This window comes from Calcarisporiella thermophila (genome assembly GCF_041956535.1).
Source record: "Calcarisporiella thermophila strain CBS 279.70 unplaced genomic scaffold VTP21scaffold_6, whole genome shotgun sequence".
Lineage (NCBI taxonomy): Eukaryota > Fungi > Calcarisporiellomycota > Calcarisporiellomycetes > Calcarisporiellales > Calcarisporiellaceae > Calcarisporiella > Calcarisporiella thermophila.
This window is the reverse complement of record NW_027192196.1, coordinates 31,050-57,537: the sequence shown is the minus strand read 5'-3', so window position 1 is coordinate 57,537 and position 26,488 is coordinate 31,050. Positions and strand designations below refer to the sequence as shown.

At 40.0% G+C, this 26,488-nt stretch overlaps 8 protein-coding genes across 8 annotated transcripts; 4 read left to right on the top strand and 4 right to left on the bottom strand.

Moving 5' to 3' along the window:
• Nucleotides 1-112: 112 nt before the first annotated feature.
• Nucleotides 113-1,527, top strand: VTP21DRAFT_9721 (uncharacterized protein; the record flags this gene model as incomplete). Its single annotated transcript, XM_069400699.1, has 3 exons — nucleotides 113-385; nucleotides 1,055-1,205; nucleotides 1,274-1,527. 3 exons carry the CDS (start codon nucleotides 113-115, stop codon nucleotides 1,525-1,527), a joined length of 678 nt encoding a protein of 225 aa, XP_069253447.1.
• Nucleotides 1,528-1,981: 454 nt separating this feature from the next.
• VTP21DRAFT_9720 (uncharacterized protein) lies at nucleotides 1,982-4,722 on the bottom strand (the record flags this gene model as incomplete). Its single annotated transcript, XM_069400698.1, has 6 exons — nucleotides 1,982-3,562; nucleotides 3,638-3,745; nucleotides 3,841-3,937; nucleotides 4,007-4,095; nucleotides 4,161-4,475; nucleotides 4,573-4,722. The coding sequence occupies 6 exons, from the start codon at nucleotides 4,720-4,722 to the stop codon at nucleotides 1,982-1,984; spliced, it is 2,340 nt and encodes a 779-aa protein (XP_069253446.1).
• A 1,071-nt stretch (nucleotides 4,723-5,793) lies between these two features.
• On the bottom strand, nucleotides 5,794-7,513 carry VTP21DRAFT_9719 (uncharacterized protein; the record flags this gene model as incomplete). Its single annotated transcript, XM_069400696.1, has 4 exons — nucleotides 5,794-6,185; nucleotides 6,254-6,571; nucleotides 6,677-7,115; nucleotides 7,208-7,513. 4 exons carry the CDS (start codon nucleotides 7,511-7,513, stop codon nucleotides 5,794-5,796), a joined length of 1,455 nt encoding a protein of 484 aa, XP_069253445.1.
• Nucleotides 7,514-7,694: 181 nt separating this feature from the next.
• Nucleotides 7,695-12,415, top strand: VTP21DRAFT_9718 (uncharacterized protein; the record flags this gene model as incomplete). The annotated part of the gene is made up of 9 exons (XM_069400695.1): nucleotides 7,695-7,976; nucleotides 8,042-8,269; nucleotides 8,340-8,509; nucleotides 8,595-9,371; nucleotides 9,428-10,238; nucleotides 10,298-10,474; nucleotides 10,539-10,930; nucleotides 10,993-11,487; nucleotides 11,551-12,415. 9 exons carry the CDS (start codon nucleotides 7,695-7,697, stop codon nucleotides 12,413-12,415), a joined length of 4,197 nt encoding a protein of 1,398 aa, XP_069253444.1.
• Nucleotides 12,416-14,199: 1,784 nt separating this feature from the next.
• On the top strand, nucleotides 14,200-14,485 carry VTP21DRAFT_9717 (uncharacterized protein; the record flags this gene model as incomplete). The annotated part of the gene is made up of 2 exons (XM_069400694.1): nucleotides 14,200-14,247; nucleotides 14,315-14,485. 2 exons carry the CDS (start codon nucleotides 14,200-14,202, stop codon nucleotides 14,483-14,485), a joined length of 219 nt encoding a protein of 72 aa, XP_069253443.1.
• A 1,095-nt stretch (nucleotides 14,486-15,580) lies between these two features.
• VTP21DRAFT_9716 (uncharacterized protein) lies at nucleotides 15,581-20,366 on the bottom strand (the record flags this gene model as incomplete). The annotated part of the gene is made up of 6 exons (XM_069400693.1): nucleotides 15,581-16,308; nucleotides 17,783-18,022; nucleotides 18,090-18,264; nucleotides 18,335-18,403; nucleotides 18,465-18,703; nucleotides 20,069-20,366. The coding sequence occupies 6 exons, from the start codon at nucleotides 20,364-20,366 to the stop codon at nucleotides 15,581-15,583; spliced, it is 1,749 nt and encodes a 582-aa protein (XP_069253442.1).
• A 1,679-nt stretch (nucleotides 20,367-22,045) lies between these two features.
• VTP21DRAFT_9715 (uncharacterized protein) lies at nucleotides 22,046-24,259 on the top strand (the record flags this gene model as incomplete). The annotated part of the gene is made up of 2 exons (XM_069400692.1): nucleotides 22,046-22,913; nucleotides 24,060-24,259. The coding sequence occupies 2 exons, from the start codon at nucleotides 22,046-22,048 to the stop codon at nucleotides 24,257-24,259; spliced, it is 1,068 nt and encodes a 355-aa protein (XP_069253441.1).
• A 461-nt stretch (nucleotides 24,260-24,720) lies between these two features.
• On the bottom strand, nucleotides 24,721-25,793 carry VTP21DRAFT_9714 (uncharacterized protein; the record flags this gene model as incomplete). Its single annotated transcript, XM_069400691.1, has 2 exons — nucleotides 24,721-25,302; nucleotides 25,368-25,793. 2 exons carry the CDS (start codon nucleotides 25,791-25,793, stop codon nucleotides 24,721-24,723), a joined length of 1,008 nt encoding a protein of 335 aa, XP_069253440.1.
• Between the last annotated feature and the right edge of the window lie 695 nt (nucleotides 25,794-26,488).

Sequence of the window (26,488 nt, the reverse complement as noted above, 5' to 3'; positions counted from 1 at the left end):
ATGACGTCTTCGGTCGCCAATATTTTTTATGCTCATAAAATAACAAGTAGTGCTGATCTCTGCTTTTCATCCTTTTTTTCCCTATTCTTTCCTGAACTCACACAACTCCATCATGGCCAGCCTTGATATGTCCCTTGATGATATTATCACTAATGACAAAGCTCAACGTAGGGCAGTTAATAAGCGGCCTGCACCTGGCCGCAGCCCCCGTCGTGGGGTGAACAAGCGCTCCGCTGTTAAACCTTTCCGCCCCGGACAACGCGCAGCCCCGTATTCGATGCCAAGCCAAGTGATTGCCGCTCAACAACAACAGCTTGCTGCGGGCGAAGGTTCAAAAATTGTCATCTCTAATCTGCATTTTGATGTAACAGAAACGGATCTCAAGGTAGTTAAATCTCAGATTTTATGCTTGCGTGTGTGTGTATGATGTCCGAATACCGGAGAGTGAGTTTGGCAACCCCAGACGACGATTCCTTCCCCTCCTCCTTCCTCTCTTCTTTCCTTCTTCCTTTCTATCACCCCTCTGCAAATTTTTCCCCATCATCTCTGATCATCAGATTTGGGGAAAAAAGAAATCCTCCGAAGGCTGTTCTGGTTCGTGCAATGTCTCGTTCGTGTGATCATCTATCTGGATCCGCAACATGCGTCTAGTGGATATGAGTCATGGCTGCCTGTGAGCTGATCACGAACGAACAAAGCCATTGTGGTAACATTTGAGAAGAAGATTAGGAAAAATGATATCCCCTTATCCTACTTAGATTTGATTAATACCTATCCCCCTATTTTTTGATACCTCCACCTTCGATACCCAAACTTACTCCTCTCTTTTCCCCTCCCCTCCCCTTCTCCCTTCTCCCCTCTCCCTTCTCCCTCCTCCCTTCTCCCTCCTCCCTTCTCCCTCCTTCCTTCTCCCTCCTTCCTTCTCCCTCAACCTTTCTGCGTCGTCCATACTCACTTTCCTCTCATCTTTTTTCCGTATATCTTGGTTCGAACCCTCATTCATACATTTTTCCTTTATTTTTTTTCTCCTACCCATTGATCCAACCAACCGCAGGAGCTCTTCAGCACACAAATCGGCCCACTTCGCAAGGTGAATCTCAATTATGACCAGAACGGGCGTAGCAAGGGCACTGCATCCGTTGTGTTCCAGCGTGCTGGAGATGCCGCCAAGGCCTTCGACAAGTTCCACAACGTGACACTTGATGGTAATTCCGCATCAGCTCCTCATCCGTAGCTATATGTCATTGACCGGGGTTATTCGACGTTTTTCTAGGTCGCCCAATGAAGATCGAAATGGTGCTCAACCCAGGTTCTGCCGTTATGAACATGATGGTTCCTACACAGGTGGCGCCCGCAGCGGCCAATGCCCCGAAGACTGGTGGCAGAGGTGGGCGCCCGACAGGTCGTGGCAGAGGTGGGCGCGGAGGTCGTGGTGGTAGACGTCGAGGAGGGGGTGATCGCAAGCAGGCCAAGTCTGCTGCAGAGTTGGACGCGGAGATGGACAGCTATATGCAGATGGACAAATAAATGAAACGCGAGGAATTCTATCCCGTCCGAGCTGGGCTTCATTCTTATCTTTATTTTTCTTTTTCTTTTTTTTTTTTTTTTTTCTTAACCAGGCGTTATGTAAGGGAATAGAAGCGGGATAGGGTTCTTCGGATCTTCATCGTTTTATTTTCAGTAATTTTATCCTCTGCGCTCTCCTTCGAGAGTCTAAGTAGCCATACAAATACTTTAGTTTATATTATATTTTTATTGTTTCAAATAAATACAAAGATTTTTTTTGTATTCTTTTTTGCTTGGTATGAAGGAGGGGAATGTTAGAGGGTGTGTCTACAGGACATAAACAAGGATATCAAATAAACAAATATCAAAAACAATTAACAAACGAACAGCAAACAACGAGAAAAACACTAAAAAATGCAACAGCGCAATCCAAATTATATAAGTACAGATAGAAAAAAAAATAAAGACGACCCATTCACACCCACCAACGAGGCTCAGACCCACTGTTAAACTTTTGCGCAAATATTCGGAACACGGCCAGTTTCTCCTCCACATAATCCGGTAGATACTCATCAATCGGATAGTACTCCTCTTTTCCACCTGCGCGTGGATAATAGATCACGGAATGCTGACGCGTGTGTATCTCGAGGCGATCTCCCGCCGAAAGGCAAAGATAGTATGCATCAGGGAGCTTGAAACACCATCCTATACCTTCCATAAAGTAGAATATAGGCGATGACGCATAAGGGGTTGTTGGGTTGGAATCACGGGTGGATTTGAGTGAAGAGGGGAATGAAGCCGAGGGTGCAGAGCCATATTTGGGAACATTGGAACTAATAGACGTAGCTGTTAAGAAATTCGTGACAGCAACTCCGCTGTCGTGCATTTTCGTCTCGGGAGTTCGCGAGCTCAAGGACCCAGATCTTGCGATTCGTTCCATGGTGTTCCCCTTGACTAGTCCACCAAATACATTTTCCTTCTCTCTGTCGCATGGATTAACTCTACCGCCCCTACCTAAGTCACTTGCTTTTTCGCATCTTGCATTGCCCAGCCCATAATCAAGAGACCGCGGACGGTCGGCTTTAGATGCATTGATGTCTTTCCCAAACACATGCGGAAAGTGCGATTCCGTCCTCTCTGCCTCTAGACATTGTCGCAAACACTCTTTTGCATGCTGCAGTAGACTGGCGAGCTCCGAACTCACTGATAGGGTCCGTTCTCGCGTTGAGAGTCGATGTACTTGTTCACCCTTTTTAATCTCAAGCACGTCCTTAGTGACGGAGTGGTGGATTCGAGTCCCATTGTGCCAAATCATCTCAAAATCCCGTTGCTCCATTAGCATGCACTTAGCCATTGGGGAGTAGTAGATGACCTTGGGTGTCTTGCTGCGTATAAGCTCGATGAAGCGGCAAGCGTAGCGGTAGCGTTTCGCTAGCTTGGGCGGTAGATTTGTATAGCGATATGTTCTTAGTGGCTGTGCGCTTTCCCAAGCCCAGTCTTTCACACTCGCGCTCCCTCGTTCATACACATCCACTACTTCACCATCCGAGGAAATAATCATAGGATGCCTTGAATCCGAAAAATCAACAAGCACACGCTTATTAGGCAGAATTTCAACGCGACCATGACGTGTCTGCTGACGGATAGGCTTGAGGCGAATGGTGTTCACTTTAGCCGGGCTTGTGACTCCAGTTGAAGTAGCATTGGTCATGGTCGTGGAATTTGCAGTAATTATAGATGGTAGCTTCTGGATCTCGTGAACATTCATCGGATTCAAGTGCAAAGAGTCCCTCTCTTGGGCTGACGGCCAAGATATTTTGTGAGAAATTGGGTCAATTCTCTCCTGGTTCTCTTCAAAGTGATGACGAAATTTGCCGGTGCCCAGCATATGCTGCTGTTGTTGTGCGCGTACTAATTCAGCTCGCGCCTTGCGCTCCTCTGATGTCAATGTTCTTACCAATAGAAGTTCAGGATCGCTTAAAGGGATAACACTGCGATGCGAGTCAAAAAAAGGCTGAATAAGGATCTGGGAGAGGGGAAGGCGAAGTTTCGGGTCCTAAAGCAGAGATGTTTTGGCAAGATTGTTATGAATCGCAATGAGAAGATGCAGCAAAGTGGAGTAATAGCATACGGGTTGAAGCATGCGGTGTATCAAATCACGGGCTTCGATAGAGAGATGACTAGGTATCTTATAATCTGCTTTCTGAACTCTCTCGAGTGTATTCTTCATCTCTTTGCTCTGTTAATTTTTTTTTTCAATAGATAATTTAGTAAATGTTAGGGCTAGTTAGTCAAGCAGGAAACATGCAGATTAGGCAGAAATTATTAGAGTACCTCAAAGGGGGGCTTTCCTGTAAGAAAGGTTATCAGCATGCATCCAAGAGACCATACGTCAGTGGAAAGCCCATAGGGTTGTCTCGACAATATTTCTCTAAAAAATGAATAATATAATATAAAAGATGAGATCTAGGTTGGATGAAAAAGTACCAATATGGCTTACGGAGAAATATAGTTAGGCGTCCCACACATCGTTATCTGCTCTGCTGATGAACCTCTTACTCTTGTCGCCAATCCAAAATCTGCGATTTTCTAGAGGAGACATAGGTATACAACATCAAACAACCGAATAGAGAAGATGCTAATTCGATACTTACCACTTCATACTCCTTAGTCAACAATATATTGCTCAATTTTAGATCTCTATGTACGATCCCTTGACTATGTAAATACATTAATCCTTCGACCAGTCGTCGCATCACTCCGCGAGCTTCAGCTTCTGATAATAGTGCCCGCTTTTGCAAGTATTGGTAAAGCTCTCCTTTTTCACACAATTCCATCACCAGATAAATATGAGTGGCATCTTCAAAATAATCGTATAGAGAAAGTATGGCGGGATGTTGTAGGTTCCAATGAATTTCTACCTCGCTCTTCATACGTTTTCTCAAATTAGGAGCCTGTGTCTTGTCAATCTAAACGGTTAAGAAAAATAATAACCAAAGGTGTAATTTAAAGTAAATATCAGTAACGGAATAAATAGGCAGGAGCAAAGTAATGAATACAATTTACCATTTTAATCGCGACCTCTTGTCCAGCATAATGCCCTTGCCGTCCAATCGCCTTGTATACTCGGCCAAATGCTCCTTTTCCTATTAGCTTGCCAATTTCATAGTCTTTAATGCTGTTCGTATTTTGATGACCGAAATCATCGTATTCCATTGAGATAAAGAAATTAAGGGTGATATTATTAGATTGGAGTACTTGTTTGTATGGTATTTGAAATAATGTAAAATAAAATGCGGAATAAGTCGAGGAATTTGCGATGATTTCAACGCGTAAAAATATACGTCACGCGGTTCGAAGGCAAGTATTTTACACCTTTATTTCAAATTCAATACCGAAGGTCCTGAGAAACTTCATAAATATTTATATGTGGACAATTTTTATTTTGTTTGGTATCTATTTATTTTGTCTCATAGTCGTTACGTGCATAAGACGCATGTATGTCAATAATGGCTATGAAGAAATATCTTCTACAGACGACACACATCAAATATTGCAACAACAAATATTGCAACAACAAATATTGCAACAGCAACAATTCGTCAAACAAATGTTGCAACAAACATTGACACAACAGATAATAGAATAGAAAATACACGACATCACATCTTGAACATCGATTTTTAAGAAACAATATTAATGATGACTACATATAATCTCTGTTTGTTAAGTTAAAATGCTATTTTGCATAATATACTATCCCGTCTTATCATTAGAGGTATTACCCCACTTGAAATACGAGGACATTGCTGAGCACCTCCAACCATATAGGACAATTATATATAAATAAGCTCGTCAATCCACATGAAATTTTAGGTGCCTCCTTGAGTCATTCTTGTTCAACATAGATACCTCAAACAATTTCGAGGAATATATAGTTATTATTTTGGACAATACATGCTCTAGTATTAACACCAAACTTGCGTACGATATCAAACATTAGTTGTTAATCTCACAAGTTAAAATGGTCGTGTAACAGAACCCTGTATACTGTCACTTGGATGTAGGCCCAAGCTTTCCCTAGAAATGCTTATATAAGTCGACAGAAAGAAATATCAAAATCTGGCATTGTTGATAAAGGATAGTAAAATAAATGGGAAAGAAGACTTGAAAGAAAAACACAGTGCGACAAAAGCATCAAAATAAATCGTAAAAATACAAACAAAATAAATATGGCAAATATCGGGACTTTTTATAAATAAATGAGAGGAAAATATTTTTGTAATATCATACAAACCGACATCCATGTCGCATAGGAGGGTTTGTATGTGATGGGGGCGTGGATTCCACGCTTGCTGCTCTATTGGGAATTTCAATAGCCACTTCTCTAAACGCTTGGTTATCAGTTTGTGTGCTGGCAGAGACCTGCTGTAACTGGGCCTCTCCGCCATTCGGGTTTCTGTCCACAACTATTGATTGTAGAGCAGTGTCCTGGTTGTGGCCTGGAGGCCCGCGTCGAACAAAACCTAAAAATTGATCTAAGAGGGCAGAGGGATGGCTAAATAGCGTAGGTCTACGTTGAGGAAGGACGATTTCTTCGGGTTTTTCGGGAGGGAGCTCTTTCGCACACAAGTGCTTACACAGTGGGCATGTAGCGGATTTAGTGGTTAACCACGGGTCTAGCAATCCATAAATTGAAATAAGTACAACTGGCCTGAGGTTAAGCAAGACCCAAAATACTACTTACCGACACATTCTACATGAAACACGTGAGAGCAAGGAAGTTCCCGCAATCTGTCGCCTTCCTCCCACTCCTCTAGACATACCGCACATAACGTTGAAGAATTATCTTGCTTCTCGTCCACATCTGCACCTGCGGGGTTTACGGAGCATTCGCCAGTTTCAAGGACAGGAGTAGTTGGACGGTGATATTCGCGCGTTGGAAAAGTCTCAAGATGCTCTGCGTCCACCACGATTTTTGGAGGGCGTCGTGCATGTTGTAGTTCGAGCGCAATCTGCTGGCGTCGCAGGTGGCGAGTCCTCCAGAGATGGCATTGTACCGCCACTAAAAAAAAAACATGCCACATATTAATATATTGGAAAACGCACGTGCAAATATTCGCGGATAGATTAATAAATTAACGTCGTTCTATTTCTTCAGCTCACTCACCTGACGTTCCGAATGAAACAGATAGGAGTACAATCACGACAATAAGGGTAATCTCCCATACTCCAGGAGTATAAGTAAGAAACGGCGTCATAGTCACCCGTACACGCTCTACTACCTCGGGATTAGAACTATTGGAACTGTTATACTCTCGTAATAGCTTGAGCAATTCCTGCCCAACTTCCAATGAAACGCCAAATGCAGGGATATTGACAATATTAGGTGTGATGCCCATAAAGGGACTAGTAGTTGTCTGGTTGCTGTACACAATGGCTGCTATAGCATTATCCTGCTGGGCAAGGAGAAGTTTTTTATCGTAAGTACAAACCCCGCGACCGATAAGAGCAATGCGAGGCAGTGGCACGGGGAGGGGAGGAGAAGGAATCACCGTATCATTGACTGAGTTAGGTTCGCAGCCAAGACCACGATCATAAAGAATGCCCTAGTGTACAGGTAAGAGGGTAATTTCGCAGGTGAATGAATGCACATCACATCAAATGATATGATTATGACTAATCATAACAAGGTAATTACCATGACTCCATTAGGACCAAGAGCGGTAGCATTCACGTTATCGAATACGCCATTCATGAATTCCTGAATCGGCCTACTGACTTCTAATCTCTGAATGCTAGTCGTAGTTTTTGATACCTTGACAATCTCTTGTACAATCATGGGTGGCCTTGAACTATAGTATCGCATACGCCCCACAGCGAAAAAGAAAAGACCAAACACTAGGACACAAGGAAGAATGGTCATGAGGGTAATGCGGAGGATGGGCGGCAATCGGCGCCACATCCCAAGGGCACGACCAGAGATGAGGGATAGAAAGGATGGCATTGCTTAATGAGGAAACATGGAGGGCTCACAGATTGAAGACGAAAGAGCAGCTATTTTTCTATTTAAATTCAGAGAAATTGTGGCTACAAATTCTAAAATTCAATAGCTGGATAATACAAATTTTATTTCCGCTTGCAATACCCAATCCATGACATGACCCTAATAATTGAATGGACAAGGAATGAAAGTTGAAACGCAGGACGATAATTCTGCCACAGGCATGCCGACGGATCCATCCTTGATGGAGGGCGGTGCGGTCGCATTGCACGAGGCCGAGCCTCAACCTAATTCCTCATCCTCGAAGCTTCAGCCTCGACTCTACCAGACGGAATTGTTCGAGAAAGCTAGAGATGGAAACACGATTGCGGTCCTTGACACAGGTAGTGGAAAGACGTTCATCGCCGTGATGCTTATCAATGAGATGATGGCCAGGGAAAACAATTCGAAATCGGTCACCAGCGAAGTAATTCAAAAATCCATGACGCGTAATTTTTATTATGCTAACGTCCTAATTTACATGCTGCCTAGCGTAAATGGATTTTCTTTCTGGTCAACCATGTTAATCTCGTCTTCCAGCAAGCAGGCGTTATCGCTGAGAACTGTGACCACCGTGTGTCTCCCTTTTGCGGCTCTATGCGCATCGATATTTGGGGCGAGGAGGATTGGAATAAAAAATTAGATGGGAGTGATATAATGGTGATGACTGCGCAGATATTCTTAAATATGCTCCGCCATGGCTATATAAAAATGAGTCAGGTGTGTAAATGTTTATATGTTTTCGCAAATATGATACGAGACAGCTATATGATGATTTCCGTTCCAATAGGTGAGCCTCATCGTATTTGACGAGTGTCATCATGCAAAGAAGCGGCATCCGTATAGTTTGATTATGAGCGAGTTCTATCGGCGCATGCCTGAGGATCAACAAAAACCGAAGATATTTGGAATGTCAGCCTCTCCTGTTAACTCAAAAAAGACTATCATCTTATCCGCAAAGTAAGGTTTCTCAATTGGTCATGTTTTTTATTAAGCCAAGGTATACTTACAGGTATTCTATTTCTCTATTAATGTGCCATAACAGTTTATTGGAGGCAAATTTGGACTCACAACTCTCTACGACCAGTTATCTCGACGAAATTCGCAAATATGTATATACTCCCCAAGAAAGCCTTATCTACTATAACCCTTCACCGGTCTACCCCTCCACTGCACTCTTTAATCAATTCCTAAATGAGGCCAAAGACATTAAAAGCTTTGCAAGTGTACTCCGCACTGTTGAAAACGTCCTAAATACTCTTGGACCCTGGTGCGCGGACTACATGTGGCAGTTTGTGTGCGAAGAGGCGCTGCGTACTATCAAAGCGAACGGCGAAGACGTTAATGGCTGGATGCTGGATCTGGATATTGTTGAAAACTTGGAGCAGCTACAGCTATTGGAGCGGGAGGACTTTTTCCGGCATCGCATAGCACAGGTAGTAGCGGAACATGATTTTGAGCCGCCTCGGAGGACTGAAGAGCAGATCTCACCAAAAGTGCTGGAGCTTCTGAATCTCCTCGAACGCCTTGGTCCTGAGTTTAGTAATGAAACCAATAGCAAAGCACTCTGCTGCATTGTGTTCGTAGAATGTCGCTATACTGCACATTTACTCACGCGGCTGGTACAAGAATTAGAAGGCTTATCATTCATTAAATGCGATGCGCTCGTCGGCCTTCGTCAGTCCCGGAAAATGCTAGGAATGCGATACAAACAGCAACTCCAGGTCATTGAGCGATTCCAAAAAGGAGAGGTAAACCTATTATTTGCCACCAATGTGGTCGAGGAGGGAATCGACATTCAGCCATGTAATGTGGTGATTCGGTAGGCGATTAGATATAATTTGGGTGTATATACTCTATTCACTGATTTATCTTTAGTTTCGATAAATTCCGAACCTTGATCGAGTATATACAATGTCGTGGCCGCGCTCGTTACAAGGAGTCTCAGTTTTTCGTGATGTTAGAAGAAGGAAATATAGAGCAACAAAAGCAGTTCCAGCAACTCAAAGAGGAAGAAGCGGCCATGAGGGAGTGGTGTTCGACTCTTCCCGAGGAGAGGAGTTCGAGTCTGCAACCGTCCGAAGATGAGCAATCTCTGGAAGACTTGGATGAAGAAGATGATGATGATAATATCCTTACTGAACAGTATTACATCATACCTTCAACAGGGGCGCTAATCTCGTTGGACTCATCCATTTCGCTCCTGCATCAATATTGCCAATCTCTTCCGACGGATATATATTGTAGTCTAAAACCCAAATTCCATGTCCAAGAGGAGGAGAAAGGATACTCATGCCATCTCACATTGCCTATTAACGCTCCCGTTGAGGTGCGTGAGGTCACATCTAATGTGGTGACTTCAAAGAAAGTATCGAAGAGAGTGGCCGCTTTTGACATGTGTGTGATACTGCATCAAGCTGGACAACTGGATGATCACTTGAATCCTCCACGGAATTTCGAACAAGAAAAACATGAGTTGACCAAGGAGGAAATGGCGGCCAGTGCTGCGAGCAAGCGAAACCGAAAAATATATACGCGTAGATTTCCTGAATTTTGGCTCAATGAGGATCAAGTACAAGTGAATGGAGAGCTAGAAGAAGGGAATAGAGAATCGGAAAAAGAGAACGACAATTACCAGGCAGAGAATGGTGCAGAGAATGATAAGGCTAACAAGTTTAAATACTCTTTGGTAAGCACCCTTTATTCTAGTGTTTATAAAGTGTAGCTCAGTATTTATTTTCGCTTTAGATTACCCCAGATTCAACACCTCCACTGCCAACAAAGCTCTATATCACTATCCTTCATTTGGATACACCATTACTAGAACAAAGTGAAGATGACGAATATAGAACCCTCTGTCTACTTACCCGAAAACCATTCCCAATTATCCCATCATTCAACCTATATTTTAATGGGGTTTCACGGGTATGCTTTCTCTAGGTGATAATTATGGTATAGACCACCGTTAACACTCTTCTCTCTATTTTAGGCATTAACCCCATTTTCAAACAAAGCGATCCTAAAGATTGACAAAGAGAAATTCGAGAAACTTGGTCAATACACACTTAAACTTGTGCGTTTCATTCTCAACAAGGACTTTTTCTGCGATCTTTCACGAATGCCATATTGGATTGTGCCGATGCAAGCAAAGTGGAGGAATGAGTCAGATGGGGATGTACTGGAATCCATTGCATGGGAAGAAGTAGATAGCACAGTACTCGGACCCTCGACACTTCCTCTAGATATCCATAAATTGGAAAAGTTGCATGACACCATTGTGTTCGAAAACTATGACAACCAACGTCGGTTCTATGTTAAGGCCGTACGAAAGGATTTGTCTCCAGTAATGCCACCTCCAGAGCATTTGGTCCTCCGAGAAGCGTAAGTTCTAGCTTTTTTTTTGCTTCCTTACCCCTAGACTAAAAGATTGCTTTTGTGGAAAGTGGGTTGCCGACCTTTGCCGACTTTTATAAACCCTTCGGATTGAGTCTGAAATGCTCTAACCAACCACTCATTGAAGTACTGCGCACGGGTCGCACCATAAACTATCTGCAGTCTGGTGTATCTGAGGATATCAAACCCAAACATGACACCATTTTCATTATTCCTGAATTCAGCAGGCGTTTTGTAGTATCAGCAAGTGTTTTTCGCGCTGCAATGCTTCTACCATCCATTATGACTCGCTTGGATGCATATTTGCTGGTTCAAGATTTTCAGACTAGATGGGGTCTATCGATGCGAGATGATCTCACTCTCGAGGCAATGACAGCTCCCTCTGTGAACTTAGGCTTCGACTATGAGCGGCTTGAAACATTAGGAGATTCAATTTTAAAACTGATTGTTACCATCCGACTATTTCTGCTGCACACGTATGACCATGAGGGCCAACTTCACCATCGTCGCATTCGCATGATCAGTAACCACGCTCTATATAAATGGTATTGGGTATTTTTAGGTGTATTTTTTTCCGCTAGGCTATCGAACGTTTAATTTCAATATAGTGCACTGAGATTGGAAGCACCATGCTACATGAGTGCAAAACCGTTTAGTCGACGCGATTGGCGTCCTCTAAATTGGACTGCGCGTGGGGATACTGAGGAACAAAACGTCGCTCGAAACGAGCACTCTCTTGCTGGCAAGCAGCTCGCGGACGTGGTGGAGGCATGTTTAGGAGCCGGCTTTCTCTCCGACGGATATGAGGGATGCATCCAGGTGGCGCGAGTGATGATCCCTATATTTGAGGATATGCGCGGATGGGATGATTTCAAAAAACAATACATCTATCGAGAGTTCCCTTTGACCGACATCAATGACAAATTTACCCGAAAATTGGACGTGGAGCGTGTTCAGGAACTATTAGGCTATCAATTCCGGCATCCGCTTTTACTCCAACAGGCTATGACACACGCATCGCTCCCTAACACAACCATCCCATGCTACCAACGCCTAGAGTTTTTAGGAGATGCTGTCCTTGATTTCCTTGTGGTAAAACATGTTTTTACCAAATATCCCACCGCCACTCCAGCCCTGCTCACAAACACCAAAGGCACGATGGTCTCAAACAAAGTCCTTGCCGCAATTTGTGTGCAAATGGGTCTCGACAAGCATATCATTCATTATTCAGTCAAACTAGGGGTAGCCATGACCAAATACTCGGCCAAAATGGAGGAACTGAAACAGACGACTGCTTTTGAAGACGGAAGCTGGCTGAAAGTGGAAGAACCGAAAGTGCTTGGTGATATAGTTGAGAGTTGTTTGGGTGCGATACTAGTTGACTCAGAGTTCAATATGCTAGTTGTCCAGGAGCTCTTCGAGAGATGTATTTGTCCTGCGTATGACGTATTTTTGCAATCCATTTCAATGTGAGATAGTCGCATACATTGTCAATTCGCTACATTAATAAGCTAAGACCTAGGGTATACTGATCCTGCTATTGACTCTTTGCATGTACCCTGGACAATATTCATATCTCAATTCGGGTTGTTTAGAAAATCGACTGCACCTTTGCGCTTGATCCATTTGGCTTTATTCTATATTCTATATACATCTTCCAGGCTTATATCCGTCAATATTTTGCATTTTCTTTCTGGCTGTATTTTGCCCGGTTCTTTATTAAATAAGATACGAGTTTCAGAAAGCAATATTTTGATTTTTGATCCATTGCACAGCTGAGTTTACCCGAACGAATTTGACCAACTTGTACTAATTTCTTCCCTATGCAAAAGATTTTACTTTCACTATATCAGCTGGGCTTATATTTTAGGTATCACACTCGGACTATCAAAATTTTGATCGGGAAGGTATATTTTTACGAGTGGATTTAGAAGGGTATTAGGATTTGAGGAAAGAGGGTAGTGCCTAGAAAGGCATTACCAAAGAAGGGGGAAGTCTCGCCAGGTAATCAAAGCTTTCCAAAAATGGTTCTTCGCAGAAGAGTAAAACCTAGTATCACCATACTTAAATGAGAGTATTTGACGATATTCAAGTGAAATATTTACCCCTCGGGAAAGAAGACTCTCGTTAGGACGATGCACACTTTCTCAATAGAAACCTTACAGCAGTCCATAGTAATAAGCTACTGGAAATATAGCCCTAGATAATCAAAATTGAACCTCCCCTCAGTGCGTTACCCTTTTACTTTATACCAGAGTTTTTCGTCACCTTATTATCTTGATAGAGTGCAAATGGATCATCATTGATTATTGATAGTGATAGGTTTAATACACTCTGCGATTACCACTTTATCAATGCTTATGTAAAGACTATGACAAAGATGCTTCTTTGTCATTGTCTTTGCAACAAAATCTTGCGTGTGAAAGTTACTCCCAATATATCCGTAGGGTCAGAATGGATCGATGTTGGGTATTTCATTTGTAATGTAAAAGTTAAGCTTCCAAATATATATATATACATTATCGAATCTTGGTCCTATCAAAGGGTAAATTCTTGCTGATGGAGATGAGCTATACTTCTATATGCAGAGGGCGAGGATTAGTAGAAAAAAGGGTGCACCTATTACTAAACGTGGTCATCTTTATTGAAATGAGATTGTATTAAGAATCGTTGGATGCAAAAATTTGTTGACAAATATGCTTCCAATGTCACAGTGGTTGCAATATATGTGATCTGAAATCATATTTGGGCCATTACATTGCACTCTTAAGCCAACACCACTCTACAGTAAGAACCAGTTTACCTAATAGTGGTATTGTTGTTTTTAGTAGAATCTAAGTCGGCCATTTTGCCTCGTTTGGGAATCGGCTAAGAGGTGAAACTTACACTCTCTAGTATAAGAACCTCATAAATTGGACAGACCCTTTTTGTAAGACGTGAGATTGGGATTATGAGATTTCACCTGGAATCCCTTCGGCCTATGGCCAAAATCCCTACAAGACCTCATATGTCCTCGTCCTTTTTTTCTTTTTTAAGTAATCAAGTTAATAAAAACGGGGGAGGAGTTCAATTGACAGCCGTTGTGTACAGACAGCAACAAAAAGCTATGAAAATTTGGATTATCTTAGAAAACATTAGAGGTTAGCGTGACCCATGAACCCGACCGGGAAACAGATATAAAAGCAGGTAGGGGGGATGAAGCAAAAACAATTATCTTGCATCTATAATAGCATCCCTTTCCGTAACTCCTTATTACAATGAATCCTCTAATTAGTCTGCTCCTTGTGTTGGCCCTCTTCAATATTGTAATCGCTCAGACGCCCGAATTCTTTGGAAATATTCTGACTCCATCAATCTGCATGACATCCCAAGACTGTAAAAAGACATGTACTAATCCTTGCGCGAACAGCCAAAAAGCAGTTGGCCAACTCACCCATTGCCACTTTATTATGTGCCATTGCATTTGCTCTGGAGATCGAGCTGATCCCAATATCCATGCTCCTGGATTACCTTCTGCACCTAAAGCCTAAGTATACTAATTAACTAACCGGACCTAGGCCTGACCACAACTAGAGACCAATTTTTCAGAACAACAGCGTTTTTTTTAGAATTATTTTATGTATAATTTGCCCAAGCTCTGGAAATTTTGTTTGCTCCTATACTACAATATAATCATTTGTTATATCTAATATCTTTATGAAATAGTCAGAATAAAAAGCTTTAGAGTAGAGCAGAAAAGATGGACAATTGCAAAATATACTAGGAGCTCATTATTTTGATAGCCCAAAATGAAAGTAAGAAGGAATAGAAAATACCAATACAAATAATTGTCAATCAAGATAAAATTATGCATTAAAACCTGTTAGGAAATTTTAACAAGAGATTTCTTCTCTAGATTCTAAACCAACTGCCCTTCTCTTTCTACAACATCTCGGTCATACCATCTTGTGTAGCTCCGGTCCAGCCACTTTTATTCCCTCGTCTCTACTATGCTCTCATCTTAATTTTTATATTCTCTTTGGCCCTTTAGAGAATCCTTCCCGGAGATGTTCGTACTTTATTGAAATTAAATGCGCTATTTATGAATTATGCTCAGCCAATTTTCTGCTAAGTTGAACTTGATCTGGATTTTTCAATAGGGTCTCAAGTGCAAATTATGTAAAGGCATCGGGTAAGCTATGGTGAGCCCTGAATTTTAACTGATCGCAAATTTACTTTACTCTCCAATTGGAGCGATATCATGTCATTCAAAGAATAGTTGATATTCTTTGTACAAGGATTTAATAGCAGTTTTGCATATCTAAGTAGTTACCGAGTTAGATCTAATTTCCTTGATTATCTGTGTATGATGGACGAGTGCTTATTAATGTATATATCGAATCAATTCCTATTGCCCCCGAGCTTTGGATTTTCCAATTGAGATTATGCTTGAGAACAATCCTTGCTTAATTTTATCATTGATGTTATATTACCGAATTAAAAATAATAAAACATTCTAAAATATTAAACTTTACTTTTTCTTCACTACAAAATGATTTAAAGCTAACTTATTATAAAAAGAATATTAAGATATTCTTGGAAATACGGGCACAGCTCCATTAAAATTACCATTTTTTAAAATATACAAAGCTTGGTACTTCAGGTGGCCTTAGGAGCAGCCGGAGTCAGAGTATTTGCTGCGATGAGTGCATCTAGAAGGTTCAATACTCTCAAGAGCCGTATAATCTCATTCATGGCCAGTTGATTCGAAGCTGTATTTGGGTTTGTATCCTGAGCAGGCGATGGAGATACAGCAGGGGAGACAGCAGGCGATGCAGATACAGCAGGGGAGACGGCAGGTGAGGGAGAGGCCGCCTTAGCAGTTGGAGTGGGGGAGGCCGCTTGAGCAGCAGGAGTAGTTTGGGCGGGAGAGGTGGCCTGAGATTTAGGATTAGCTTGAACGAGGCCGCTTAGTAATTTGTTCAAATCAATGAGTGACATTGCCTGAGGTGCAGCAGCACCCTGACCAGCTGGAGTATTTTGAGTGGAAGATCCGGGCTTTGCGGCCGGATTGACTTGAATTAGACCGCTTAGCAGTTTATTCAAATCGAGAAGCGACACCCCACCTCCCTGTAAGAGAGCACCGATCTTGGCAGAGGATATACCTTGAGTGGAAGAGCCAGCTTGAGCTGGAGAGGCGACCTGGGCAGGGAGTGTAGCCTGAGTTGACCCAGTTTGAGCTGGAGAGGCGACCTGGGTAGGGGGTGTAGCTTGAGTTGAAGAACCAGTTTGGGCTGGAGAGGTTGCCTGAACGGATGGAGTAGCTTTAGCGGAAGAGCCAAATAGTTGATTCAAATTGAGGAGCGGAAGTACTGGGGAAGCCGCAACTAGAGAGAAGAATGTTAGAACGAATATGACATAAAGTAGATTAACAGAGGACTTCATTTTGCTCAGAGATTGATACAGGTAGATAAGAATTACTTTTCAATGACACAATACTCTCAAATAGTCATCATTTATATATAAAATACAGATGGCAAATTATGCTCCTTCTTTGCAAGGGTTCTTCGCATCGTGCGAAGATTTTCCCGATGCATCGAAGTTTCTGAAATCTAAATTATCTGGAATAATAAATAAATATGAATTTATCTTTGATATGGAATATCTGAGAAATCGTTGGTGTAAGTGTTGGGCAGTTGCTTTGAAAATAAGGCAATATTAGATCACTTCGACATATATAGATTCGGATGTATTAAGCTTAATTACTTAGTGAATTGTCGTGGGCAAACTCGGGTCCTAACATTGATCGCCATAACTCTGTTTCATCTCAAAGTACTGATAAAAATTAGAGACAGGGAGTATATTAGCCTGTTTAAAGCTGCTATGACTTAATATGAGCTTATTGTTTTAGATCATTACTAAATTCGGGTGAGATCATGTAAATATTATCAACTTCATATAGACAGAATGGAGGCCTTCCGTACATTCTTTTCTAAATAACATTTGCGTGAGACGGTTAAGGTATCCTTAGGTTTCATGGTGTGGCTACATGAAGTCCCATCAGAAAACACTCATTTTTGAAACACCTTCTTTTTCTCTTTTATATTGTAAGTTTGTAGGAATAATCGAGGTGCTAGTTTATTCAATATATCCACTCATAACTGTATAATTATTTCAAAGAACAGACGTAGCTGTATTTTTATTCCAATGTCAATGTATTTTATTCAAAAAATCGACCTCACTATCCTGAGATATGTTGGTGAAAACCATGTTATTTTCGACATTGTAGTACATTGCATGTTTGACTCGTAATTTACGAAAATAATAATATTAAACTCCGTAGATTTATCATTTGATTGTATTGTTAAATAATAGCTTGTACACGAATATATATTTTTATATGAAACAATCTCTTTCATCTTCATAATAAGAAAAAATGTATTAACAAAAAGGCAGCAATGGCACCTAATAAGTTATTCCATTTATATCAAACCATTTGCGCGTACAAGAGTACTCATGTGTGTCTAAAAAGAATCGTTAAAATGTTAGATAGAAATCATAAATAATTATATGTCACCCTTACCATAGCTTTTTGTTGGATCACATGTACATTTATTATTGACTTCTCTTGACGGACAGTGCCTACAAAATGAAGAAAAAACGAGATAAATTCCAAATTCGTTGACAGGCTATGAAAAAGTGAAGAAATGAGAAGAGGAGAAAAGGATAAAAATACTTACCATATAGCAGGGTGATAATAGCCAATCTCATTAAAAAAATGAATTTCGTCTTTTCTCAGGAATAATGCGGCAGCTATTGAATGAATTGGCGCATCCCCCCACCTCTCATAAAAGAATCCACCCGCATGGTCCATATATTCGAAGAAGGTCGTATATTCCTCGGACCTTAGAAACCGCATGTCTCCAATCTCAAAATTGGACCAGAAATGGCATAGATTGAAGGTGAGACCGTTGTCGTCGGTTACAAAGTCAAATGAATTATTAGCAGGTATAAGGTGTCGGTGTTCATCGATAAATTCACGGACTGTCTTCCAAAGAGTGGGAATTGTTTCGCGGAGCTCGTGTAAAGCAATTGTGAAGCCTAATAAGGATATTTGAAATTAAGTATAGAGGTGTGAACACAAGAATTAACAAAAAAGCTTCTTTACCATATTTCTTGTTATTTTCCTTCATGAAACGGAAGGGGTCAAAATCTATTTCACAAGAATAGTCCGTCCAAGGTTCAACTCGCCAGTAATAGTCAATATCTTGGAGCAGAGGATGTCGATAAAAAAAACCCGATTCAAACCTAATCCCATGAATTACAGTTATGTTCACAACAGCCTAATTAGACAGTAAGTTCCAAAATCTACCTGCACATGTGCCTATAGGACTCGCTTTGGCCATACATTACGTTTTTCATCTTCTCTCGTGCAAACCTTGCCTTTTCCTCATCGATCCAAGGTGGATAACTCCAGTTTTCCTTAGGAATTAGGCCTATTAAAATCGTAAAATGACTTAATATATCAAGGCATCCCAATAACTGGGTAATAGAGCTTGCCAAAATATGCGGTAATATTTGCAGCGGTATTGATTCTCTGCTTAAAATCTTCAGTGAAATCATCATTATTGAGAAAAATCCACGGATACCCGTAATTATGATTGAAGTTTGCTTCCAACTGTTTAATAGGCTTTATGATGTTCTCGACATCAGAATTGCGTATTAGGACCACAAATGCTGCACGAATCTTTTCCGTTTGGTTGATCTGAACATCCTCCGAGTCTGGGTAAACTTTAGGTTTAACGTTGGTCTTGAGAAAGAAGAAGTATAGGATAACAACCAAATTAAAAGCCGAAAAGAAAATATATTTCTGATTTAACCGTCTTTTCTTGCTCATCATCTTATATTGTTTAATAAATAAATATTATTAAAAAAACTAAAGGGAAGATTGAGAAAAGAAGCGGAATACTCAAACACGGTTTCGTGTTTTTTTAAAAAAATATGCAGCTATTATCAAGGAGAATTAATTTTTAATTTTACCTAATAATATTTGATTTTCATATTATTATTCTAAATCTTATGCTACGGACTATATTAAATTCGAAGATTGTCAAAAAATGAAATCATAAATTAAGCTTATGCCTCTACACAAGTACGAGTAAGCCAAACAAAAAAAAACTACACCATGGAGAGAAGACAAGCTAAGAGTTAGTTTTAAAACTTTTCTCTATAATGAATGCGATCCTCGTTACAAATTTTGAATATGATATAATTAAACGAAATGCACTACAATATAACATTGGGTAATTGGATTAGTACCCGGGTATAACTATTAATTACTGTTAAGTTGGTTAAATATTTTGTTATATTTAACAGCAAGTCACACTTCTACTTTTATTACCCTCGCGTCAAATTAAAATTTTATTATTTTCAAGTTGAGCGTAACCTTTATAATTTGGACCTTTTCATTCTCCTTTGTAAAAATGACTATCAAGAAATTATCAAAACTCTGTCGCTGATACTTTGCCAAAAATAATATCGTTTCTGGTTTCAGGAATCTTTTTCACGAGAAGTAGATTTGGACCGCATGGATCAACAATCGATCGTTACCGAAGAAGGCATACTGGGGACCATTATCATACATTACACGAGCAGGTAAGATACTACTTCAGTAATTTAGAATTCTACTTCAATTTAAAAGTCATAAATTTTTTCTACCTCTCAAGCTTGTATGGTTCTGAGATCGTACAGACGGATATTAATTTCATATTTCACCTAGCAATTGTATGAAGATCTTTGCATTCAGATTACTCTATATTTTAATTCTTCACTAACAGATATCGATTTTAATGTAGAGCCTAATGATTATAGTATATGCTAGTCGCAGCAGATTTAGGTTAGGTTACAAAATGCTATATTAGGTTAGTTAGGTATTATGTAATGCCCGTGAATTAATAATCTTTTCACCGAATGTACCGATTATCGTGAATTTCAACCCGGAATAGATGGTATCGTTAAAGCAAAAGAGAAATATAATCTTGGATTATTTTCGAATGATTAATTTATTTGATAACTTAATTTAGTATAGAGTGAAATATCAGGCTTTCGCAACTGGATAATCAAAAATTAATAGACCGCCTTTATCACCATCTAAATCTAAAAATTGAAGTGCGTAGTTTTTAAAATCTTCATGAACTTGCGATTCCTTGACGTAAAAGTCTCTATCCTCTATGCTGTAGAATGTAACCTGAATGACATGGTGGTATCCCAAATCGCACGGTTCGATGCTAATGTTTTCACCGTCTTCAATCGATTTGATGGTTCGTTGTCCCTCGCGAAGAACTGTATGCTCTAGAGCATGAAACTTCTCGATAACTTCATCACGCTGTTCTTTAGTTACAGTTGGTTTGAATTTAAATACAACGACATGACGAATTTCAACCATCGTGGGTAGCAGTTCAGTAAAGAGGATTATTTAAAGCCTAATCGCGTCTAGTTTTCTTAAGAGGAAAGTTTGTAGCTTTATAGATTTCGCTTGCGCTTTATTCGGGAGACAGGCCGTTTTGGGGGGTTGAGGCATGGAATAAGCTAAAATATGTTGGGTTGGACCCAAGCCTGCTTAGCCCCCTAATTCCTGTAGGTTCCGCGTGTAGTACAAGACTAACTGGAAAAGTGAAGAGATAAAGTTAAACTCTAAAATCCACCGCACTTGTTCAAGAGATGCATGATGAAATACCGATTTTAACCCAATGCTGGATTGCTGTCTCTAGTAATTATAACTCCAAATGAAGTGTTTGGGAAAATATAAATTTTCACGAAATCCACTCTATTTTATGAGAAACACTAACCTAATTTTAACCGGGCTTAAATGAGAATGGAGAGATCTGTATCCGAGTTGAGATTTTTACCAGAAGAATGTAAAATAGATAAAGAGAAGATCTCGGAAAGATACCCGATAAAAAGTAAAGGGAGGGTTTTCTGTGTGGAATGGGGTGCGAGTGATAGGTGATATTTTTAGAATTTTCTCAGTAAAACCGGGTTTCTCTATTTCGTCACTAAGTAAATGGATTATAAATATCTCGTTAAAGAAGCAATATCAATGTGGCTGTATACTCTTCAAGTGGATGAGCGTGCTCTCATTTTTAAAGTCTCAATCATCGCCATATGAATATAATTTTGTATGATACAGAAGGGTAGCCTACAGATGAAGGGTGCACTAATATTATTTCAAAGATACTAAGCGTATCTGTTGAGGTCCATTCCATAACATTTAGTCCCAATATCACGATATTGGACAATGTTTATTCATCAGAGCTCACTAAAATACTTTATACCATGCGGTTATACCTTTTTCTTGTAATCTATGTACGTTCATATAAACAAATGCTTTCTATCAAATAGATGCGATGGCGTGCACGTTCTCTTTATTCGACGACTTGTAATACGTCTGACTAATTTGTATTTAATTTAGTTACATGCTTCTAATTAACTCACATGCTTGTTTTTTCTCAGTCTTTTGCCAATTTACTTTATACTATATCAACTTGCCATTTCTCACCCTGATTAATTCTCACTATTCCTTTTTCAACTTATTACTCTTGAAGAAAGTAATCGTTCTTTTATTTAATATTTTGGCTCGAGTTTGCAACCCTGCACTAGGATTGGATTCAGTAGTAAATAAAGCTTGTTCCTGGGAAATGATTTAAGATTTTTGCTCTAATGCTAACTTTATCCTGTACAATTATGATGAATTGTGTATCTAAACGCCCAGATTGCTAAATAATTAAATGTTTTATTGTATAATATAATTGAACTTAGATTTTCCTTAATACTATTTATCGTGAACCCTGACCTATTTTATCCCATATATTCTTTCGTGTTAAGGCGGAATTTCTTTTAATTTTCATTAAGCGTGTTTTACTATTGTAAATATCAATTTCCCACCCACCCAAGAGCGTCCTATACCTTGGGGGAAAATCCCCAATCCTGCTGAAAGGGTACGCGAGCTGCTCATGCACTAATCTACCCATATCCATTCATATTTTTGTAACTAGCTTGAGTTCAAAATCAACAATTCGTCACAGATCTTAAGCGGCACCTGGTCATACGTGGACGATATTCACCATGCCTACACTTACGCAAGAAAATATAGTCACGCTAAATATCTTGGCCTTTGTGTTCTCCATGATCAGCTCCATCACCATTATCATCGCGATTGCTCTAAGTTTTATAGTGGGGCAATATAAGCACTTTCGAAGACGGCTAATTATAGCATTGATGGTGTCAGATCTAATTTTCAACCTTGCCATGGTTTCATCCTCTTCGAAGGCGGCCTTCACTGGCTCAACATTTGAAGGAGCTGCTTGTCAGGTTAGTGGCTTCATGATGCAGACGTTTATCGTTACCACGGATTACTGGATATTTGTGATTTGCATCTGGACTTATATCATCTTGACAAGCTGGGATCCTTCAAAAAGCGGAAGACCGACCTGGATCCAGCGCAATGAGAAATCAATTCACATTCTTGTGTGGGGAATTGGTATAATAACAGGGCTCATTCCGCTTTCTACCATCAGGTATATACCCGTCGGTGCATGGTGCTGGATCCCTATCGACATCCAGCGCTTTATATTAAACTACATTCCTCGTTATATTGTTATGGCGACGGTGGTGATTTTATACGCACGAGTGTTTTACATGATGCGCCAACACGAGAGATACGTAAGAGAGGTTGAGCTTCTCACTGAAAACCAAAATCTCGCCGTGAACGCGCAAAGGGTGATGCACTTGACAATGATATTTCCATTTTGCTACGTGGCACTCTGGATATTCCCGTGCATAAATCGGATCTACGATGCCTTAGTTGGCCCTGTCATGTGGCTGACAGCAATGGAAACCGTTTGCCTTCCAATTCAAGGGGTCTTTAATGTATTTATCTATGGTTTTAACGAGCGTTTGGTTCAAGAAGTATTGGAGTGGTGGAGAACTTATCGTGAGCATAAGAGAGGCAGAAGCAAAATGTGTTGTGGGGATATTTGTCTCTGATATTCTTCTAGATTTGGAGGGACTCTCATTACTATTATTAATTGTAAATTTTTTTTAAATTAAATGATACCTGTATGTTGCCAAAGTTCTCGAATTCGATCATTAAATCGTGGGCAAAAGTTGGGGAACGTGGACGAATGAAAGCCTGTTTGAAAACGAAAGAGCCTAGTTCGCTTAGCCTCTTAATTTATTTTCGGTATACATCGCAACCTATTCATAGGCTAGGTTCCGTGAAAAAGCTATACAAGGCAAAGACAGCTCTCCATGTTCCAAAAAGCGCAATCAGCTAAAAGTGTGGAAATAACCGATAATTGCATTTGCTGAAACTTTAATGGATCATGGGTTCTCGTCAAGGAAATACCCAGGATCCAAGGACAAAAGTTAATGCAATCTTTGGTTATTTAGAATGTTTCTTCTTTAGCAAAACCTAAATAATTTGCCAACGGAGGAGGAATGGGCTTAGTAAACGGCAATGTCAGGAGTCAAAAATAAAAGTTTATTGCAGTGATTGGCTATTTAATATGTTTCTTCTTTAGCAAAAATATACAATGTGCCGACGAAGGAGGAATGGGTTAGTAAATGGCATCCTTTGTATTGGACTTTTTTTTGTATTCTTCAACTACCTTGATTTACTGTACATTATCAACGAGTATAAATGAAATGGAAAATTCGAAATAGCCACTCTTGATATTCAATGATTATTTGAACATTTAAATTAGTTCTATGGACTTCTAATTGGTGAGAGATCCGATCGAGAGTTTGGCAATTCCAGACTGATTCGGTTGTCTTAAACAGACTGCTTACCATTGCCTATGAAATCCAATTGTACTATAGCTTTAAAACAATAGAAAATATGCGCCAACGAATTTCTTTCGCACGCCCTTGTCTAAATCGATGCTATATTTAGAATAAGGTGTATTGGAATATTATATATAAACCACGTTTTTGCTCTTTGCAAAAATTACTGAATTCACTGAATTTTTATTTACAAATTTTTACAAATTCATCGGTTCACGATATATAGAAACTAAGAGGACGACACTATGAAGATTGTTATGATTTCGGCACTGATAGCTTGCATTTTTATTGCCAGCGCTCAAGCCTACACCAACGCTTGTTATGGAGACCAAGAGAAATGCAGCGACGATGGCAGGACCATTTATCGATGCAAAAATAATTACTGGGAAAGCCAATATTGCGGAAGCACCTCCCATTGCGAGCCCAATTACTGGAGTTCTACACATGAGCTTATCTGCATTCCTGATGGGGCTGTTCAATAAACCTTACGCTTGAAGGGATCTTTCTTGATTCCTAAATTTCCATGTTTTTCATTTACGTGTTCTGATATGCAAAATAAAAAGGTTTTAACTGAAGCTCACTAAAATTGTTTTGTTAATTATATCGTTGTCGTGTTATAATCAAAATGGCAAAGATTGAATCATAAAGCTTATGGTGGTATCCCATCTATTAAATTTTCTTAAAAAAAAATATTTAGAGCCAACCACGTTTGAGATTATCACGCCTCAAATTTTCATTTTTATCAAACTAATTATTGATGAGTAAAGGTTGGCATTTCATATTTTACTTTATAGCATCTAACATAGTAATATACAGATCTGTTTTATATTGAATAGTGAATATTTAAGTCATATAATGATATGCGGGATTATATTGTCCACAAAAAGCACGATATCAGATATAGGCAAAAAATGTACGCCTACTTAATCTGAATCGAAAAACCATCGGTATTATTCTTAGGCCATCAAAACTGCACGGTATCGGATGGTATTTTCCTTGATTTTCTGCATTGCCTCCTTAAGCCCTTGTTCCGTCATGGAGAACTCCTCAATTTGTGGCACTATGTTATGCCTGGCAGCAAACTCCAGCATTTTCTTTTGGACAGCGCGACTAGCGATCACTGATCCTGCGAATCTTACTTGTTGGAAGAAAGGAATGGCTGGGAGCGTAAAGTCTTTACTCGGGATTCCCACTATGATGAAAAGACCATTGGGCCTGAGCAGGTGCATATAGTAATCCCATGGTAAATCGCCGGAAACAGTATTGAGGATGAAGTCTAGTTTAGGAAGTTTTTGTGCCTCCTCGACCGAGGTCAGGACTTCGCGCGTATTCCAAAATTCATGTGCGCCGTGTTCGAGGGCTTCTTCCTTCTTATTGGCTGAACCTGAAAGCGCAACAACTTTGCATCCCCACGCACGAGCGAACTTGAGTGCCAGATGGCCAAGTCCACCAATCCCGATCACTCCCACAGTAGCTGTTGGGCTGAGGTTATAGTTATAAAACGCTCCAAAGACAGTGGCTCCGGCACACATTAGAGGCTGGAGAAATTAATATAGGTAGAGTTAAAATATGATATCAATCTGCTTTATGATCATACTCATACCCCTGCATACTTAGGCTCAATCTCCTTCGGGATCTTGAATACGAAACTTGCGTCCCAGATAGCATGCTGTGCAAAGCCAGCTTGTACGCCGTCATCGCTGTATACTACTTTATCTTTGCACAAATTATCGTTCCCAGTTTCGCATTGTTCACAATGCTCACAAGAGGATCTTTGGTAGCCGAATCCAACCACATCTCCAACGTTTATGTTCTTAACCCCATCTCCGATTTCTTCTACAATGCCAACAGCTTCGTGACCGAGAATTTTGCCATCCTTCCCGAGGCTGTAGAAGTCAGTGTAGCAAAAACCGCAACACAGAATCTTTATAAGCGCTTCATTTGACTTCAATGGGCCGGCTTTATATGTAACCTTTTTAAAATCGGCCGGTGGAGCGGTACCATAAGCTGTAATCGTGTAGGTAGACATGTTTTTCCAAAATATTTCTCAATTTAATTGGAATTCTCTCCTTCATGCCTACGCTATATATATAGTCGAAATCGGATATAATGGTCGAGTAACCAAATTAACTACTAAGCACACGAATTTAGGAACATATTTACGCCGAATGAGATACATCATTTGAAAAATATTCAATAAGGATTGAATTTTATGACACAAGCACCGAGGGCTAAATATTTGTTCAGGTTAGGTGTCTTAGGTGTCCAAAATTGTTTACAAAATTCCCGCTTTCTTTCAGTGCGAGTTATAAAGGATATCTTGAAATTTTGTTCTGTATAATTTCCTATCTGTCCTAGATATCCTTTATGTCTGAAACTCAGTTATTGAAGTATTGAGTTTCTTTAAACAATAATAATCATTTGTAATCATTGAATTTTAGAGAGATTGCTTTGGTCGTTTAGTTAAATGTAATCGAAACTCCGAATGATCCGATATCATTTATTATATTAGATATAGCAATTCACAGACTATTTATACCTTAACCTACTTAAACCTAACACTCTGCTTAAACATGCTCTTTCACGACCTGTTTATATCTGCAACCATTGCAATGCAACTAGACAGTTGTGTTCCTATTGATATCATCTTTTGGTACTTTGATTAGGTTCAAGAGTTTCAATAATATGATAATGATCCGTCAAAAAGTTATCTAGCGGAGTCGA